This window comes from Triplophysa rosa, linkage group LG5, assembly GCF_024868665.1.
Source record: "Triplophysa rosa linkage group LG5, Trosa_1v2, whole genome shotgun sequence".
In the NCBI taxonomy this organism is placed as follows: Eukaryota; Metazoa; Chordata; class Actinopteri; order Cypriniformes; family Nemacheilidae; genus Triplophysa; species Triplophysa rosa.
The window spans coordinates 4,699,959-4,717,676 of NC_079894.1; the positions used below are offsets into that span (position 1 = coordinate 4,699,959).

At 37.1% G+C, this 17,718-nt stretch overlaps 1 protein-coding gene across 2 annotated transcripts; it reads right to left on the reverse strand.

The window, feature by feature from the left end:
* Positions 1–1,707: 1,707 nt before the first annotated feature.
* dars2 (aspartyl-tRNA synthetase 2, mitochondrial) lies at positions 1,708–17,561 on the reverse strand. Of its 2 annotated transcripts, XM_057334777.1 has the most exons (17): positions 16,992–17,561; positions 16,794–16,893; positions 15,725–15,791; positions 15,487–15,588; positions 15,305–15,400; positions 14,945–15,068; positions 14,807–14,853; positions 12,371–12,477; positions 11,185–11,254; positions 10,760–10,939; positions 10,355–10,462; positions 7,500–7,562; positions 6,301–6,453; positions 3,708–3,926; positions 3,416–3,526; positions 2,949–3,024; positions 1,708–2,370 (listed from the first exon to the last, which is right to left on the reverse strand). In XM_057334777.1, exons 1-17 carry the CDS (start codon positions 17,185–17,187, stop codon positions 2,180–2,182), a joined length of 2,010 nt encoding a protein of 669 aa, XP_057190760.1. In that variant the 5' UTR covers positions 17,188–17,561; the 3' UTR covers positions 1,708–2,179. The 2 variants fall into 2 exon arrangements, with proteins under 2 accessions (XP_057190760.1, XP_057190761.1); XM_057334778.1 differs by lacking the exons at positions 16,794–16,893; positions 16,992–17,561 and adding an exon at positions 15,887–16,243.
* Positions 17,562–17,718: the final 157 nt, after the last annotated feature.

Genomic DNA, 17,718 nt, shown 5'->3' on the forward strand with positions numbered 1-17,718 from the left:
CTTGAGTTTTTCACAGCGAATTGATTGGATGTGTAAAAACAGCTGTTGCATTGATTTTGAAATGAAGCTGGCAGCAGACTGACAGTTGAAGGGGAGGAGTTAACGGATGCTCCGACCAAGCCGTCTAATTTACGTCATTTGAGATGGATAGTCATACAGGGCGGAAGTGCATTTTCAGGTTTTTACGGAAGATTATGAGGGTACATGAATTTTAAAAAGAAATGACACATTGATAAGCTATTTACTATTAACGCTGCAATACTTCATGAAAAAATAAGAATTGTCATTTTTAATTTCACTGGGACTTTAAGTACAAGCCATCTTTTCTCACTTGAACCAATAATTTGAGCTAAAAGCCATAAGCACAGTCCAACAACCTTCATCAGTGCCTGGCTAAAAATGTTTCTGAATGCCCTAAAGCAACAATGTTAGCATGCAGGTCACATATTTGCAGGCATGGTGTTACCTTTACCAGTCATGCAACAGCCATTGAGATGCATGTGCGTACTTACAGATGTCTGCATGGTATTTCAGACCTCTTGGGACTGAATTCAATATATACAAGATATACTTTACTGCTTGTGATGTTTACTCACAAAAATAACAACGCTTCTGACTTCTTATATTCAACCCTTTCAACTTCATTTATTGCCTACTGAAGCCGCTAATTGTGTGTCATTATAAAACCCTCAAAGTTTTCGAGTTGAAAAAATAACACCAAAGAAATCCGCGAGTCGCACGTTCACAAATATAAATTACGTGCATCTCATGGGCGAGCCAATCCCTACTCCTTTATTGATGAACGACAACAAGCACCAGCCAATTATTTCCTTTGGATCTAGTCTGAGTGCTTTGAAAAGAAAATAAGCCGTCAGAAACAAAAAGTATAAAGGCAGCGAGCTCATTATCCCCCCAGTACGTCTGCAAGTTACCTAAAGCGCCTTCCCATCAAAACGCTCGGTTTATTCTCCACAGAGAGCAGGTCCCCTGAGATTACAAAACAGGAAAAATTACACAGAAACAAATTACGGAGGCCTAAAAGCGTCTCGGCTGGAATTTATTATAATTACCTTTCTTACACAGTCATTGCAAGTCTCTACAGCGTTTGCAAATTCAACATGGTCTTCATTGTCCTTTATCTGACCTTTTACGTGTCACGCAGACTTTTCTCATATTTAGGCCAATCGGATGAATGGGAGAGGCAGAGGTGTTGCACAACAGAAGGAAACCGAGATAAACAGTTCAGCCTCAATACATCTCATCACTTCTGCAGACCGGGTAGGTTTCTAAAACTCACCATGCGCATCGACTCGGGCTGGCCTTCAAAACAGCAGGGCACAAGAGAAGGTCTCAGTGAGAGCTAATGGAAACAGTAAACAACATCAGAAACCGTGTCTTTCTAGATGAACAGTGCACTGGCTTACCTGCGAATTAATGCAAACATCCACCTGCGATGCTGTCGGACGTGGGCGGGTACTTCAAAGTACACGCGGCCGTGTAAACAAGCAGCGAGTGTGTTCTTAACATAATCAAATTATCATTAGGAAAAACAGCGAAAGCTGTATGTCGTGCACAAAAACTGTGTTTACAGCACAATGGCCTTCTCCGGATCCGACACAAAGGTCTGACTCAAAATAACACTGGCTGTAATGAGTACATGTACCTGGGTATGAAAAATGAGCATCTGCTTTTGCAGATAAGGCATCACAGAGGAAAACTGAAATATAGCTTTATTTGGTATGTTTGGTGGTGGAAGAATGTAAGATATGGTATGCACGCACGCACACACTGCCTCCGCCGCAGGGCAACTGAAGAGAGCAGAAAAATCTGCGTAAATGGTTGCAGTGGAACAACGCTGCCCCCTACTGAAATATTTAGCCACCCTTCATCCGAGCCAACTGGATGCCTTTTCACTTAAAAGATTGATTTTAAAATATGCACTTGAACACATTAAATACAGTTCGAGTATTTGACGAGGATGTAGGATTGATCTGTTGACTGCATTTTATGAGGCAGCAGCGGGGACTGAAGATGGTGCTCAATGCTCACAGATCAAAAAAGCAATCCCGCTTTTTCAGCTCTGAAGAAAAATGTCCATCACCAGGTGCGGGCATACACGGCGAGCACACGGTCCCCAACGTAATCGTGAAAATTGTATTCATATAAACAGTTTTAGTACTTAAGTGTCCTGCTGACTCTCTGTATCTGCGTTGGGCCAGACCACAGAAATATGGTACGGCTTCAAGTCATCTTCAGAGACGAAGTCTGGGGCGTGACTCATGAGGTCGTGACCTCTGAACGATTTTGGAAAAGCTATGACGTCTCTTATACTGGGAGCTCCTACGATGATGGAGAGCAGTCGATCCAAACCTGCAGATGAGAATAAGAACAATTTTATTTAAATTAAATTTTATTTTATTTATTATTTTGTTATTTTATTTATTACTTTATTTTATTTATTATTTTATTTTATTATTTTGTTTTGTTTTGTTTATTATTTTATTTTTATTTTATTTTATTTATTATTTTATTTTACTTATTACTTTACTTTACTTTACTTTACTTTACTTTACTTTACTTTACTTTTGATTTGATTATATTTTAAACTCTTTATTTTCAGTTGTTAAAAAATATCTTTCAACATCCCTAGACTTCATAATCAAGAACATGGTAATTTGTGCATCACGAAATAAGAAAACTGTGAGAACGCCTTTGACACTGCCCGAACCAAAACAAACAGAAAATCTGGAACGATCAAGGGCACTTCATGCTTCACAAACAGAAACAAATCTGGCAGATATTCAAGACCAAGCCAGCGATTTCAGTTTCTGACCATCACCGTTCCACTTTAACCAATAGGAGAATATAATCAACAAGTCTTTCAGTCAAAGTGGTACCTCTACAACCTTGAAAATGTCAAAGATGGCACGTGTTGAATGCTTGCTCACCTAATGCGATTCCACCGTGCGGAGGGGCTCCGGACTCCAGAGCCTCTAACAGATGAGACAAAAGAGATGGGTCTTCCTATAAAACACGACACACCAAAAAACAATATTAGACAGATTGTCTGGTGGACTTTGTAACTCTTGTCAGCTTAAAATGGAATTGCTCATAGTATGAATTGTACAATATAACAAATACTTCAGCAAAAACAACCTGATGTTCCTTTTCCTTGGCTGTTAAGATCAAACGCATTTATCTTGCTTTAAAAAAAAGGTTAAATATAGCTTAATGGGTTGCTCGGCGACCAAGCGGGTAGTCGGAGGTGCGGGGGGTGTTAAGTAAGAGTCAAAAATAAAAAATGATGCACTTGAAAATCTGGACGTGTCCAATACAAGTGCTTTTACTCAGTGTCAGACTAGCATTAAGTGGCGCTCTCTGCTCGGTTTGTCATTTTTCACACTTGTTCCGTTACCTTGAGGATCGTCTCCAGGACGTACAGCTGCTGAGAGGCATTATGGATGCGAACGGAACCTCCTCCGATCTCACAGCCGTTCAGAACCAAGTCATAATGCTGGCCTCGCACCTGAGACAGAGATCAATGAGAGACCACAGTCTTACAAAGGACATTTCCTCGTGAGAAAACATACTTTTTTATTCACTTTATTTGGCATAGAATCTCCTAAAAGTGTCCTGAAAGTTATCAATATGAATATCTATGATTCCGTGAGGTTTGGAAAGACGATAATACGCTTAAAAGTACTAACCTTATGGGGCTGGGTGTACAGCAGATGGGCATCCTCGGGTACGGGTGCAGTGAAGGGATGGTGGGCAGACTCTAACGTCTCTGGGTCATCCTCTTTGGGTAAGAAGAGGGGAAAGTCCACCACCCACAGGAAGTGAAAGACGGAAGGGTCGCGAACAGGCACACCAAGGCTCTCAAGCAGCTCGACGCACTGCAGTCTCAACTTCCCCAGAAGAGGGCGCTAGGATGTGATCAAGGTATTAAAAGGTTAACAGAAAATTAAAGTCAAAAATTCATCAGGAAAAAGGGGAAATGGGATTGAGACCTGTTGCAGGCTAGACGTGAACCTGCCTCATCCGCATGGGCACCAAAGCTCAACATTTCTAGATGTGCTCAACACTGACGATAAACCACAGGTCCAAAGAGATTACAAGATCATTTCAAGATTAGAAACTGCAAATCCAGAATGGCCTTTAAAGAATGTCACAAGAGAAGAGCATCTAACCTTTACGCAGTCTTTTTAAAGATGAGAAAATCTGACTAAATATCAAATACAGCTGAACACAGCTCTTCTTGTTCTTTGTTCATTGACATAAAGCCAAAAGAGAAAATAAGGTTTTTAGAAATAAGAACACGTAAAATCGCCCTCAGAGCTAACTTTTCTTGTTTATTGCGCTAGTATCACCATTCAACGCACAACCTCAGCACATAAAGCCTGCCAGTTATCCTCAACCATCTCCCACTCTCAGCTTTGTGACTAAGCAGCCATCTCACTTTGTGCCAAGCACACCATCTGCACCGGCCCTGAGCGAGAGCTGAGGCGAGAGAAAGATGAATATTCTTTTAAAAGTGATTTGATCATGTCAGCATTCTTCTGGAGCCATATTTTCTAAAAAAAATCCTTAGTCATCAATCACTTCAGGGCACAATGACTGAACTGATGAGAAGGTGCTTGAGGACAGGAGGACAGAAAATGGGGGGGCTGGGAATTGAATTATTCACCTCAGTTTCATTGAGATTACAGGCTGGGTGAACAAAATTGGTCTGTATATTTTCAGGCTTTTGACCATATTTAAATATGTATGTATATTTGTGTTTAAAAGGTGATGATTCTTACAATTAAAGAAAGCATTATTTTAACCAAACCACCACTGTCGCTAAACAGGAAAACAACAGAAATAAATGTTTTTGACAGATTTTAACAAAACAAATAATCATTTGCATAACACGTACAGTATATTGATGTGAATATGACCACATATTGTTAACTAGAGAAATCGTATAAAACTGAAACCTCGTATCTCCATATTTCATGATTTATATTTTTTGCCATAAATCATTATTATTATTCACCCTTTATGTTTGTCACTGGGTTCTGAAAATATGTAAACAACAAAAAGTATTAAAACGACTTAATTCTAAACTAACTTTTTTGTGTTAAAACAAAATAAATCAGTAAGCATATAAAAATGATTTATAAATTGAACTGTAGGGTGCGATTTTGTGAGGAAACGCCAATTTGATATCATTTGATTTCATAAACACTCTTAAAAGGTTCTTCACACGATACCATAGAAGAACCATTTTTGGTCCACAGTGAACCGTTCAGTCAAAGGTTCTTTAAAGAATGTCTTTCCTACCTTAATATCATCTGAAAAACCTTTTTTCGCCACAAAGAACCTTTAGTAAAACATAAAGGTTCTTTGGATGTTAAAGGATCTTTATGGAACCATTTAGACAAAATGGGTTCTTCTATGTGAAGCACAGTGAAGATAAGTGAAGTAACCAGCAATTTTAGGTTTTAAACCAAGATGGCAATTAAGAGGCAAAAGTTACAGATTTCATATTTAATACATACAGCCATGGAAAAAATTAAGAAACCATTGCAAAATTATTTTCAGTATCTCTAAATTTACTATTTATAGGCAGTGTTTAGGTAAAATAATCTTTTTTTTAATTCAGTGAACTAATACCAATATTTCCCCCAAATTTCAAATAAAAATATTGTTACCTGCATTTAGTTGCAGAAAATGAAAACCGGTCAAAATAACACAAAAGATATTCTGTATTTTTTCTGTTCATATTCACTTTTAAGCAATACAACAGTTATATTCATGTATTTAGAAAAAGTTAAACGATTATTTTTTTATGTGGTTGTTCATGTGTCTTGTCGTGCTCTCAGTCTATCACATTGCTGTTGGATGACTTTGTCACTCCTGAGGTTTGATTTTGTTGAAATTCAACAGACACTGGACTGGAATGGACACAATACATCTAGAAATGCCGATTAAATGAAAAAAAACTCGTACTGTTTTCTGCGGCTGAAGTACTGAAAACGTACAAAATAAAAACCACCGTAAAACCATAATGTTAAAAGTTTTGCTTAATTTTTTTCATTTTTATTATATTGATTATATCAGCAACAACATAACAGCAAATATATTGTGAATATCAAATCCCATCCCAAACTGAGACCAGATACTCCATCTAAAATGGCGTGATATAATTCAAATATGTCTTCACTGAGTCCTAATGATGACACATTTATTAGTCTGAACCAGTGTGGTTATGAGGGTATCTGCATGGGTGTGAAACAGGATAAGGGCGGTACTCACCGTGTTCTCCCGGGGTCCGGCCGTGATGAAGATCAAGTCTCCGGCATTGGCCTGGGCCATCTGGAGCAGCTGCTGTCTGGCCGAGTCCGAGAGCAGTCGGGTGAGAGGGGATTTCATTGAACCATCTGCCCTTACCGGAGCCACACTCACCTCCTGTACAACACAAACACAGCAATGATCATCCATTTCCTCCACCAGCCCTTATTCACTCGCCATAGACAACATAGGGCACAACTCTCGAGAAACCATCCGTCTCTCCAACATTACGGGCTGGTTTCCCAGACTCGAGCGAAGCCAAGTCTCGAGCTAAAATGGATAGCAATGGAGAATCACTTCTGACGATGCCATTTAGTATAAGCCCGGGACACTGGCCTCATCTTTCATTTTTATATACAGACAGAAGACAATACAGAGTGATTTTAATGGGTGTACAAAGACGAACGGCAAGGTTTTAGAAATATTAATGAACACTTCATGAAATCATCAAGTACTCTTGATATTTGTAAGATAAAACATTTGTAGTTTGACGGGGATTGTAGAATACTGCCGTGCAGTTGCTAGGGAGTATGTTCTGGTTGCTATAGGTGGATGCTCAGTGGTCCAAGTAAAAAAAAGAACATCAAGTTCTTCTGTAAACGCACGTCTTTGAGATTTTTTAAACTAGTTTTATAATCCACCAGGTGAAAATGTGATTTCAACTAGCTGCATATTTTAAGATATCATTCAAGTTTAATACCTGCATGATTTTGGGGGGGGGGTGTTGATGAATTCCCTCAAGTATGCAATAGTACAAGTAACACGTTCGACAACTAGGATAAGACACAGCTGATCATCTCATTACAAAACATTTACTAACTATGAGTTAACATTGTAAACTGTTTAAAAGAAGTTTAGGATCATAAAATAAATGATTACAGATTTCATCAGTATCATAACAGGGCAACAGAAAGTAAATATATATAAAATTCCTATTATCGAGGACAGCGTACAACACAAACGCAGAGCTGGGTTTATGAACAGCAGTGAGGTCTGATGCCGCCTCAGGCTAAGAATGTTGTGTCATACGTTAGAGGCTTTTACCATCCAAATCACCCTGATTTATTGATTCGTTTTCAGATAAACATTTCATGAGTCTTGCAGTGATGCACACACACCACGCTGGTGGCGTTCCACCGGCAGACTAGAGAGACAGAACTCACCTGACAATACTGTGTCTTAGCTGCTTGTTTCAGGAACTCCAAGTCTTTGGCCTTCAGGTGTTTCTGTGGATGAAATACCACACACGGTCAGACTTCCAACACCACCGAAGAGTGTACAAGAGATCAAAATCGACAAAGGCCTCATGTGTCTGAGTAGATTTATTTAAAAAAAGAAACCGTATGCATGTTTTAGGTTTATAAAATGTATGGCAGAACATATACAAAGTTAACTTTGCAAATCAAGAATAGCAGAAGTAGAGTGCATGTGCACACATTGTAATTCCTACACCCTACTTTATGAAATAACCATACATAGAGCTCACAATGCCTTTCTTATTAAAGGAACAGTTCACCCGAAAATTCTGAAATGAAAATGATAGTCAATAGTGACCCAGAACTGTTTGGTTACAAGCATTCTTCCAAATATCTTAAACAAACAGATTTGGGACAACTTGAGGGTGAGTAAATGACAGAATTTTCATTTTTGGGTGAAGTGTTACTTTAAGCACAGCATCATTTGCATATTACATATAATCCTACTGTATTGAACTGTCCCAGATATTAGAAGATATAGGTGATACGGACAAAAAATTATTGATTAGACATTACCAAGCTTAAAGGGATAGTCCACCCCAAAATGAAAAAAATGTCACGAATTACTCTCCCCTCAAGTTGTTCCAAACCTGTATACACTTCTTTGCTCTGTTGAACACAAAGAAAGATATTTGGAAAAATGTTACAAACTGAGATATCTGGGAAATGATCAGGGTTTTGTGTGTTCTGTTGAGCACAAAAGAAGATATTTTGAAGAATGTTGGACAGCAAACAGTTCTGAGACACCTTTAACTACCATTGTAATTGTTCCTACTATGGTGGTCAATGATGTCCCAGAAATGGTTTGGAACAGCTAGAGAGTAATTCATGACAGAATTTTCCTTTTTGAGTAAACTATCCCTTTAAAAATATAAATGTACTGTAATTTGTTTATATAATCAATATCTTTGTCTTGTTTTTCAGTAAACAACATCATGCAATACCAAAATAATATGATAAAATCATTAACATGAGAAGCAAAAGTGTATTGTAAGATATTCAGACTTTTTACAGAATATAGTTTGTGTTTTATTCTCAATCAACTGGGAAATCAGAATGAACTGTTTACTCCAGTTGAAGCTCCAATCAAATACTTTTTTGGTTAAAAATGAATGATTAAAAAATGTGTCAGGTACAATTTTGTGGGAAATATCAGATTTTATTTGACCTTAAAGGAATAATTCGCCCAAAAATGAAATTTAACCGCTTACACTCTGGACACTTTTGACCCACATGTTAACTATATGATTTGAGTTTAACTGGTTTGCTTACCATCATGCCATTCTAGGTGTATGATACTATTCTTGAGATTTAAAGTTGAGATTTGCGGAGCCTGCGCATGTCCTTTTTGTGTGTGTCCAGTGATGCATTATGTTTACATCAAAACGTGACAACATAAGATCAATGTTAAATGTTTTTCTTCATAAACGTATTGTTCCGCTTCATAAGTGATGTATTAAAGGTACAGTTTGTAACTTTTTTGCAGTAAAATATCCAAAAACCACTAGGCCAGTGTTATATATTTTGTTCAGTTGAGTACTTACAATATCTCAAATGTTTCCAACTATTTGTAAATCGTGAGAAAATTGACATTTTAACCAGTGACACGGAGTGTGTTTGGCAGTCGCCTGTCAATGGCGTCATATCCGCGTTACCAAAGACACTAGATGATCATGGAAAGCCTGCAACCTTCAGCGGAATGCAGGAAAGGAGACTAGAGGCTATTTATGATTGGCTGAGGTGCCTCGCATCTCCCTAATAACAGTCTCTGGCGTTACCCTCGGTTTCTGCTTTTACTGCCGTAGAAACCATGACAACACAGTCTCGTGGACAAATGTGAAAGTATTAGTTTGTTGCGTCTATCAAGCAACTATCTTGTTTTGCGCAGTCGTTATGGAGCACAATTATTCTTACTGTTTGCAGCTGGTTCTGTCAAAAAAGACAAACGGGTAAACCAAATGACCCAAGAAGAGTTTGGGACAAGAAGATCAAACTCGAGAGAGATAAAACTAGGATCAATATTGTTGTGGTGGCATTTCCTAAATGGAGAGAGCTGCGCAACAAATTTTTACTATACAGAGACGCTGACCTTGCTTGTGTTTTACTGGACAGGTGAGCAACTGTTTAGTGTCCTTTACTGACACAAAACGTATGATGTTTATGTTTTATGAATCTAATGCGTCTAATTCATTATAATGAAATAAAATCATGTCATCAAACGCAACATTTATAAAACTTTATTATTTTACATCATCCATAAACGTGATTTCTCATTCACGTCTTGATAATTAGCGGTGGAGAGAAGACGACAGTTACCATTATTCCACGCTCCTTCACAGGGTCATCAAGCTACGCCGTTGTTGCCGTTTTGAACATATCTGTTTTGAATGTGCGCCCTCTAGCGGGGGATTTTACAAACTGCGCCTTTAACCCCCTGGAATAGTGTGGATCACTTTTATGATGAATGGATGTGCTTTTTTTGAGCTTCAAAAATGGGGATATAGAACACCATTTCAAAACACAGAGTAATCCTATAATTACAAAAACTTAAAATATAAGCTTTACATGCCTTTTTAATAAAATATTATAAATTAAACCTAAAAGTTACAAAACTTCTGAATAATGCTTTCTGATTTGAGAACTCGTAACATAAATGATACTAAGGGTGGTACTAAATGTGGTGTAAAGATACAAAGCAAAAACGTTTTATTTTTTGTGCGCAGACAAAGTTAAACACATCAGGGCTCGTGTCCCATACGCACCGTTCCCTCTGGGACACAGATGGCCTGAACGCAGCCCTCCGGTTCAAGAAGCGCATCTTTGATGAATTCGATCCGTGTGTCTTGGAAAGCGGCAGTGACATCCACAAGCTGATTACGAGAAAACACATCTGAATTAACGACACAGAAACACATCAAACAACAGGAGGCGCCGCAATGTTTTTGGATGATGGTTAGTTATGCATTCAGGACACACAACAGCGCATGACAACTTGTTGTCATGAGAGATTCATTTTTAATTGTTGAGCACTGCATGAGAATCTGTGATGTGTGGGGAAACAGCGTTCCAGCACAGCGTGACACCAAGGACAGACAGCACACAAACAATCGCAATGCTGTCTCACATGTAATCTAAGATGATGCGCATAAGGAGGAACATGCAGTCACCTTCATCTCAAATCTCGTGTCTGGTTTGTCCACCCCGTAGTGTCTCATAGCATCCTCATAAGTCATGGAAGGAAAAGGAACATTAATCTGCCCTTTGTCTTTTGGCCAAGAGTACTGAAGCAAGCCTTCAATCAAACGCATGACTCCAGCCTGCTCTATGAAGGACATCTCAATATCCACCTATGTAAAGAGAAAGTATGTCAACTAAAATGAGAGATAAAGCGAAAAATAGATTCAAAATGGGGGTCTCCAAGGGGGTTTGTGGCTTTTAGATTCAAATTCAAGCCTATTAGCAGCTCTCACATGCACATTTGGGAGCTAGAGCGAGCAGCATCATTACAAAAATCTCATCTGCATCAGGACCGAGCTCCAGTTCTGCAGATATTGTCAGGCGTGCTGCAGCACAACCTTTAACACATTATTACCTGTGTGAATTCAGGCTGTCTGTCAGGCTTGGAGCCTTCGTCTCTGTAGCAGCGGGCGAGCTGAAAGTACCTGAGATTGCAGGAGATAACCAGTGTGTAAGCGTGGGCCAATATTGAATTACATTTTAAAATCATGCATCGTGTATCATTTTCCTCTGACAGATTTTTCATAAAGTCATGCTTTCAGTACTGGCTCAGCACAACTAATAATTCAAAGAGACGTGCTGCCAAAATTGAAATGAAAATGAGACTGTTGCGGTCAGTATTACTTTTCAAAAGCTTAAAAAAATGAGACTATAACATTTTTAGAAGAAAATGTTACAGTAAATGATTGCCTGTACAAAACACGCGATAACGTTGCGGTAACATTGCAATAAAGTTGCGATACTCTTGATAGAGTTTGGGTCCTTCCATCAATGTGAATTTCAGAGTTTACTTGAAAGGTTATGTTAATAATGTGCCCAGCTGCAGGAAAGGAGAGTGAATGTCTGGATTTTTGGATGATCCAACAAGAAAACAGGTCATACGTTACGGTCCCATGAGATCAAACAACAAATTGACAATGAAATATGTCAACAATTCTTTTGTTTGCAAAAGTGTCAACTAATTATTCAAGCATTAGACCCCTTGACAACAATCTACACGTGTCAAGACCAACTTACACAGTGAGTTATGCGCTAATACCACCTCACAGTTTTTGCTTTGATTTCCAAATAAAATTCAAATGAATCTCAGACATACAGTATCTCACTGTGAGTACACCCCTCACATTTTTGTAAATATTTTATTATATTTTTTCATGTGACAACACTGAAGAAATGACACTGCTACAATGTAAAGTAGTGAGTGTACAGCTTGTATAACAGTGTAAATTTGCTGTCCCCTCAAAATAACTAATAAATGTGAGGAGTGAACTCACTTCTGTGAGATACTGTACATACATTCAGCTTTGGAATTAAAACTTTTTTTATATTTAAGAGCTGTTAAACGCTGAGAATAATATTGTCCGGTTGTGAGTTTGCGTTTGAGATGTTGGCCAAGAACATGTCGATTTGTTTCCATTGTGCTGTCAGTCAGTAAAAGCCTAGTTTAATGAACGTGCATCTGTGAATATGTACAACTGAACATGTGACAATCTGTGAATATGTAGGAAATACAAAATGGTACAAAAAAGAACATGTATTACCGGTCTATGCCAGCCACCATAAGAAGCTGTTTGAATTGCTGCGGGCTCTGAGGAAGACAGTAGAACTTCCCAGGGTCTCCAGATGGCACCACAAACTCTTTGGCACCCTGAGAAACACAGAAATGTTTAAATAAACTCTGCGAATTCCTGCTTCTCACTGAGAACTGAGGCAGCCAGAATCTCAAGCCAATCTGATAAATGACTCGCTCGCATAAAAAAAGGAAGCAAAATAAATGAGCACGGAGCAAAAGGGGGTTGAAAAAATTGCATGCCAAAATATCAAAAAGACTTTATTGACATTTAGTGAACGAGGACAGCCAGCTCAAGTGCCACTTCAAAAACTGTGCAACTTAATTACAACTGGCACCGACTTTTATAAATGATGCATTTATAAAATAGAACATGCCCCAGATGGTATAGTTATGCAATACCCCCTATTGTTACAGAGGGTCTCTGTTTATGGAATTTTAGAAGTTGGTAGATTTACTGTTGGATTTGTACAGCACTTTGATCAGTGTAATGCTGAATTTAAATGTGTTTTATAAATAAATTTACTTACTATTGTTCACAACAGTACTTGAAAGCCCAACCACTTTCAATTTCTACCCAAATTTAATATTCTACAGCGTGGCATAACTACAAAGATATATATTTGTTATAAAAAAATACTTGTACACTAATAAATATCTTGCTTATTTTAATACTTGTTTTGTATTATTTTTAAATAATTTTAGGTTTTCTTGAAGACACCTTGGAAGATGAGGCCCCCTAGTGGGCCCCGGCAGTAGCTCATTTTAGAAATACTTTTTTAAACCACAAATGACATTTGTTACACATGTCCACATACTATGCACTATTTTGTGACACATGTAAAATAGTGCGAAATGCAAGTCATGTATAACAAACTCTCTTTTTTCTGAGCCTTCTATTTTCACTTGCAGAAGTAATGTAAAACATTCACTAATACACTAGTGACTAATACATCGTAAAACCCTTCATCAAATAGTTAAAAGTGCTTAGAAGGTCAAAATAAAGGATATGCAGAACAAGAGACATATAGTAAACGAAAATGTCTACTGATACAGCACTCATAAAGACAACTGGACAAATAATAGAAAAATAGCAGTGAACAATATAAAAGGCAAGGTTTGTTTCGCAAACACATTACCAGACTAAATCACATTCTAGTATGATTTAATAAATAATCATTCATGCATATGTATCAAACGTTCTATTCACTAGAAACAAATGTAAAGTTACTAGCACAAAGCCAGAGGGAGAGAGAATGAATAATGCCAGTTTCTGGTTCTGATCCGGCAGTGTTATTCTGCACCAGCTATAGTTTCTGTGGATGTTTGGGAACGCGATTCAAAAATGAGCATGAGTCACCAGAGTACCGTTCTCCTGTGTTTTTGCATAATACATTTTTTTTATGCTTTTAAAAGTAAGTCTGCACATTACTCTATTATTACTTACTCTCTTTTTTTTTATTTTGCTCAATACGTATTATATTTCTGGATAATTCAACAAACTTGGTCTATGGATAGAATCTACAAGTGCCAGAGTCCACTCTGCTTCCAGAAAAGACTATGGTCTTTTAACATTGACCACATCCATCCAGGTTTTAAAACTTTAAATGCATATACAGTAATGTGCAACAGTCTTAGGCATGTTGGTATTTTCAACCAAAAAATGGTTTTAAGCGAGTTATTTATATTATATTTTGCTGTTGTGTCAGCAGGAAATATCAGTAAACATTCCCAGAGTTCTTTTGGATTTAGTCTTTCTTCTTCATGTAATAATAGACAGACTCGATGATGGTGAAGCCAGATCTCTACGGAGCACCAGGTTTTGTCCGACCAAAAATTGCATACAAAAATCTCAGTAGATTAATCTGATATTTCCTACTACAGCAAAATATATAAATAACTGTCTTAAAGGTCCAGTGTGTGAATATTAGCATCATCTAGCGGTGAGGAATTGCAACCAACGGCTCACTCCAGATGTCGTCCCGTTTTGGCATATTTGCCGAAGGAGATAATGTATTTACGAAACAAGCACTGTAGAGCAGTTTGTCCGTTTAGGGCTCCTGTAGAAACAACATGGCGACTTCCATGTAAGGGGACCCGCAGTGTACGTAGATTGCAAAAGCTCATTCTAAGGTAATAAAATCATAACGCTTCATTCTGTAAGGTCTTTATACACCAATAAAGACAGATTTATGCATATTATATTGCATTTCTATCAATAGATCCTCCAATAAATTACACACAGCACCTTTAAAACCATTTTTGGGGTAACATGCTTAAACCAGCACTGCACAGTACTGCAGAAAAATAAAATCATAACATAAAAAGCATGTATCAGACTTTTTTTAGTCTCTTTTACATTTACCTTCTAGGAAAGCCATCTGATTTACACTGAATAAATACCTACCCCAGGTGTTCTTTTAAACAATGTTGGTGTTTCCACATCCACAAATCCTTTAAAACACATACACAGTGCTTATTAACTATTAGAATACATTGTAACTAAACAGACAGCAAAGTACGAAATTGTCTTGTAAATCCTCACCATGCAAATTGCAAAGGTACTCCCTCATTTTCATCACCATTTGTGACCGTAATCTTAAATTGCACTGCATCATGGATGATCGAAGGTCAAGATAGCGGTACTCCATCCGGAGGGCTTCTGATTTCTTCAAGATAAACATCAAAAGCATGAAACGCATAAGGATATGTTTCTCAGTCAATTGCTGAAATAATATTAATGCATCATTTACTGAAAGAAATTCTTTAGCAATTTTTTAGCATATTATTCGGAGCTATAAATTTTGCCACCACACCTACAATAAGATTACATGCTAACTTGCATGGTTTGAACCATTCAATACTTTCCTTTGGATATTCAGAAAGAAACGTACACTTGTCTTACCCTGACAAAGTCTTTTATCTCAAAAGGCAGTTTTCGGCAGGTATTCAATACTTCCATACTTTCAGCACAAACCTCAATTTCTCCTGTGAATATTTTCTAATTTTAAAAGACAACAATTCTTTTACAATTTCACATTGAAGAATGTCAAATAGTTTTCTTATGTACATATGAACAGGCATTACCTTATTTTCCTGTCCCTCTGGTCTACGCCTGACCTTTCCTTTGATCATAATGACCGACTCCACCGTGAGGCCAAGAAACGCATTCTTCAGTTCAGATTTGGACTAAAGCGGCAAAGGAAAACAAAAGGCTGAAGGTGAAGACATACTACTGCAACGATAAAATCAACACACACTTTTCAAAATGAATAAATAAGAAACTACATAAATGAAGGACCTAGAAAGAAAACAGCACACCTACATCATCCTGTGGGATAAGAATCTGCACCAATCCACTGAAGTCTCTCAAGATCACAAAAAGATCCTGTCTGCAATGGCCAGTAGAGGTAAGAATGTGTTTTCACAGCATTTAAATGATTTGGGTAATAGTTGACCCAAAAATGAAAATTCTGTCAACATTTACTCAGCCTGTATGATTTTCTTTTTTCCGCAGAACACAAAAGAAGATATTTTGAAGAATGTTGTTAACTGGTCCTCATTCACTTGCATTAGTTTTGTGCCAATAGAGGGTTTGCACCTACGTCACGGTTTGGTCAGTTACCCGGATGCGCGGCCATATTGGAGATACTCGGAACTAAACAACAGCATGGATTGCACGGTTAATGTACTACATAAAACGTTGTTCTACTAATTTATGATAAAAACTGCTAAATCATATAGAGAAGGACTTGGTAAGCAGGAAAGGGCGCGATATTTTGACAAACTAAAGTTAATAGGTGGTTAATAGGTGGTACCTAATTATAGGTAGTACTCCAGATGTTGTTCCAGAACAAACAAATAAAAAAAACCAAAAAAAAAAAAAAAATAAACAATTTAAAAAAAAAAAATAAAAAAAAAATAAAAAAAAAAAATAAGATAAAAAGAAATAATTAAAATAAGAAACAACAAAAAAGACAAAATACAGAATAAAAAAAAAAAAAAAAAAACCAAAAAAAAAAAAAAGAAAAAAAAAGAAGACAGCCGACGAAGATAAATAAAAAAAAAAATTCAAAAAAAAATATATAATATACAGAAGAAAAAAAAAAAAAAAAAAGATTAAAAAAAAAAAAAGGAAGGAAAAAAAAAAAAAAATTTAAATTTAGGGAAAAAAAAAAAATTAAAATTCCACTGTTCAACATAACTAATTTATTATTTAAAACAAAAAAACTCTCCTTTTTAACTTCTATAATATTCCCAGTTGTAACCATAGGTTTATGTAATGTGCTTATTGTTGGCTTGATGTTATTATTTTATTATTATTTTAAATTATGTTATTAAAGTTGTTTTGGATAAAAGTGTCTGCTAAAGGAATGTGTGTAAATGTCTCAAACCTCAAATACTGAATCCAGCCACATAATGTAACCTCTTGGTCTATATGACTGGAGCACAGTTCTCCACATGTGTGACTCCTGAAAGAAAAGCTGCTTTGACCTACAAGAAAACAATGCAGATTCATTATTTTGTATAATTGGCTCTGTGATAGGGATGGCACTGTAAAACTACAAAACAAAAACTGAAGGTCACATTACCTGAAGTGTAACTGGAGCAGTTTCTGGAGAAGGTAGAAGCACATGCTAAAGATCTTGGAGCTTGAGCTGGTTTTATTAAGCTCGTGTGGTTGTTTGCAAACACTGATCTTCTGTTATTTACACATACTTCTCTGTGTGAGTACCTCAACACATGTTGCGCTGATCTAAGGCAAATTGCTCTGTATTTATGTGCCATTACCAAGTGCACTGTGGCGTCTCAAGCTGATGTAAACCTACGATTTCTCTTGACGAATACCCAAATAATTTCAAATCACAGCTGCTCGTTTACTTCGGTGTGAACATGTTTTAGTTAAGGCGATTCTAAATGTATAAATTTAGTTATAGCATTACACTTAATGTGACACGGGATCTTCCCATTTTCTGTCCTTTCTATGTCCTTGTCGGCGAGCAAAAATACTACGTACTTTAACATTCACTAATATTCTATTCATACGGCATATCCAAACAACACGGAAAAAATGTTTTCTTCTTCTTGATATCCTTTATAATGCACCGAAATCCTGTAAAGATCACTTCTGTTGTGAATTTTACTCCAGCTCAAAGCATGACATATTCAGACACGATTAGTCGAACTCAAACCAATCGAGTTTGAATTTGGAAACGTGACAATGAATGTTGTTTATTAAACACGTGTATCACAGTATTAGAAGAGTTTAAACCTTTTCTTTGTCTTGTTAAATTCAATCCGTATTCGAATAAATGCAGA

Bases quoted from the DNA above. Each gene is read 5' to 3' on its own strand.
- dars2 (XM_057334777.1), bottom strand. From the start codon at position 17,187: ATGGCACATAAATACAGAGCAATTTGCCTTAGATCAGCGCAACATGTG. The intron at 16,894-16,991 runs GTAATGTGACCT...GTTTTCTTGTAG, and splicing joins CTGCTCCAGTTACACTTCAG to GTCAAAGCAGCTTTTCTTTC. The intron at 3,927-6,300 runs GTGAGTACCGCC...ATCACATCCTAG, and splicing joins CCGGACCCCGGGAGAACACG to CGCCCTCTTCTGGGGAAGTT.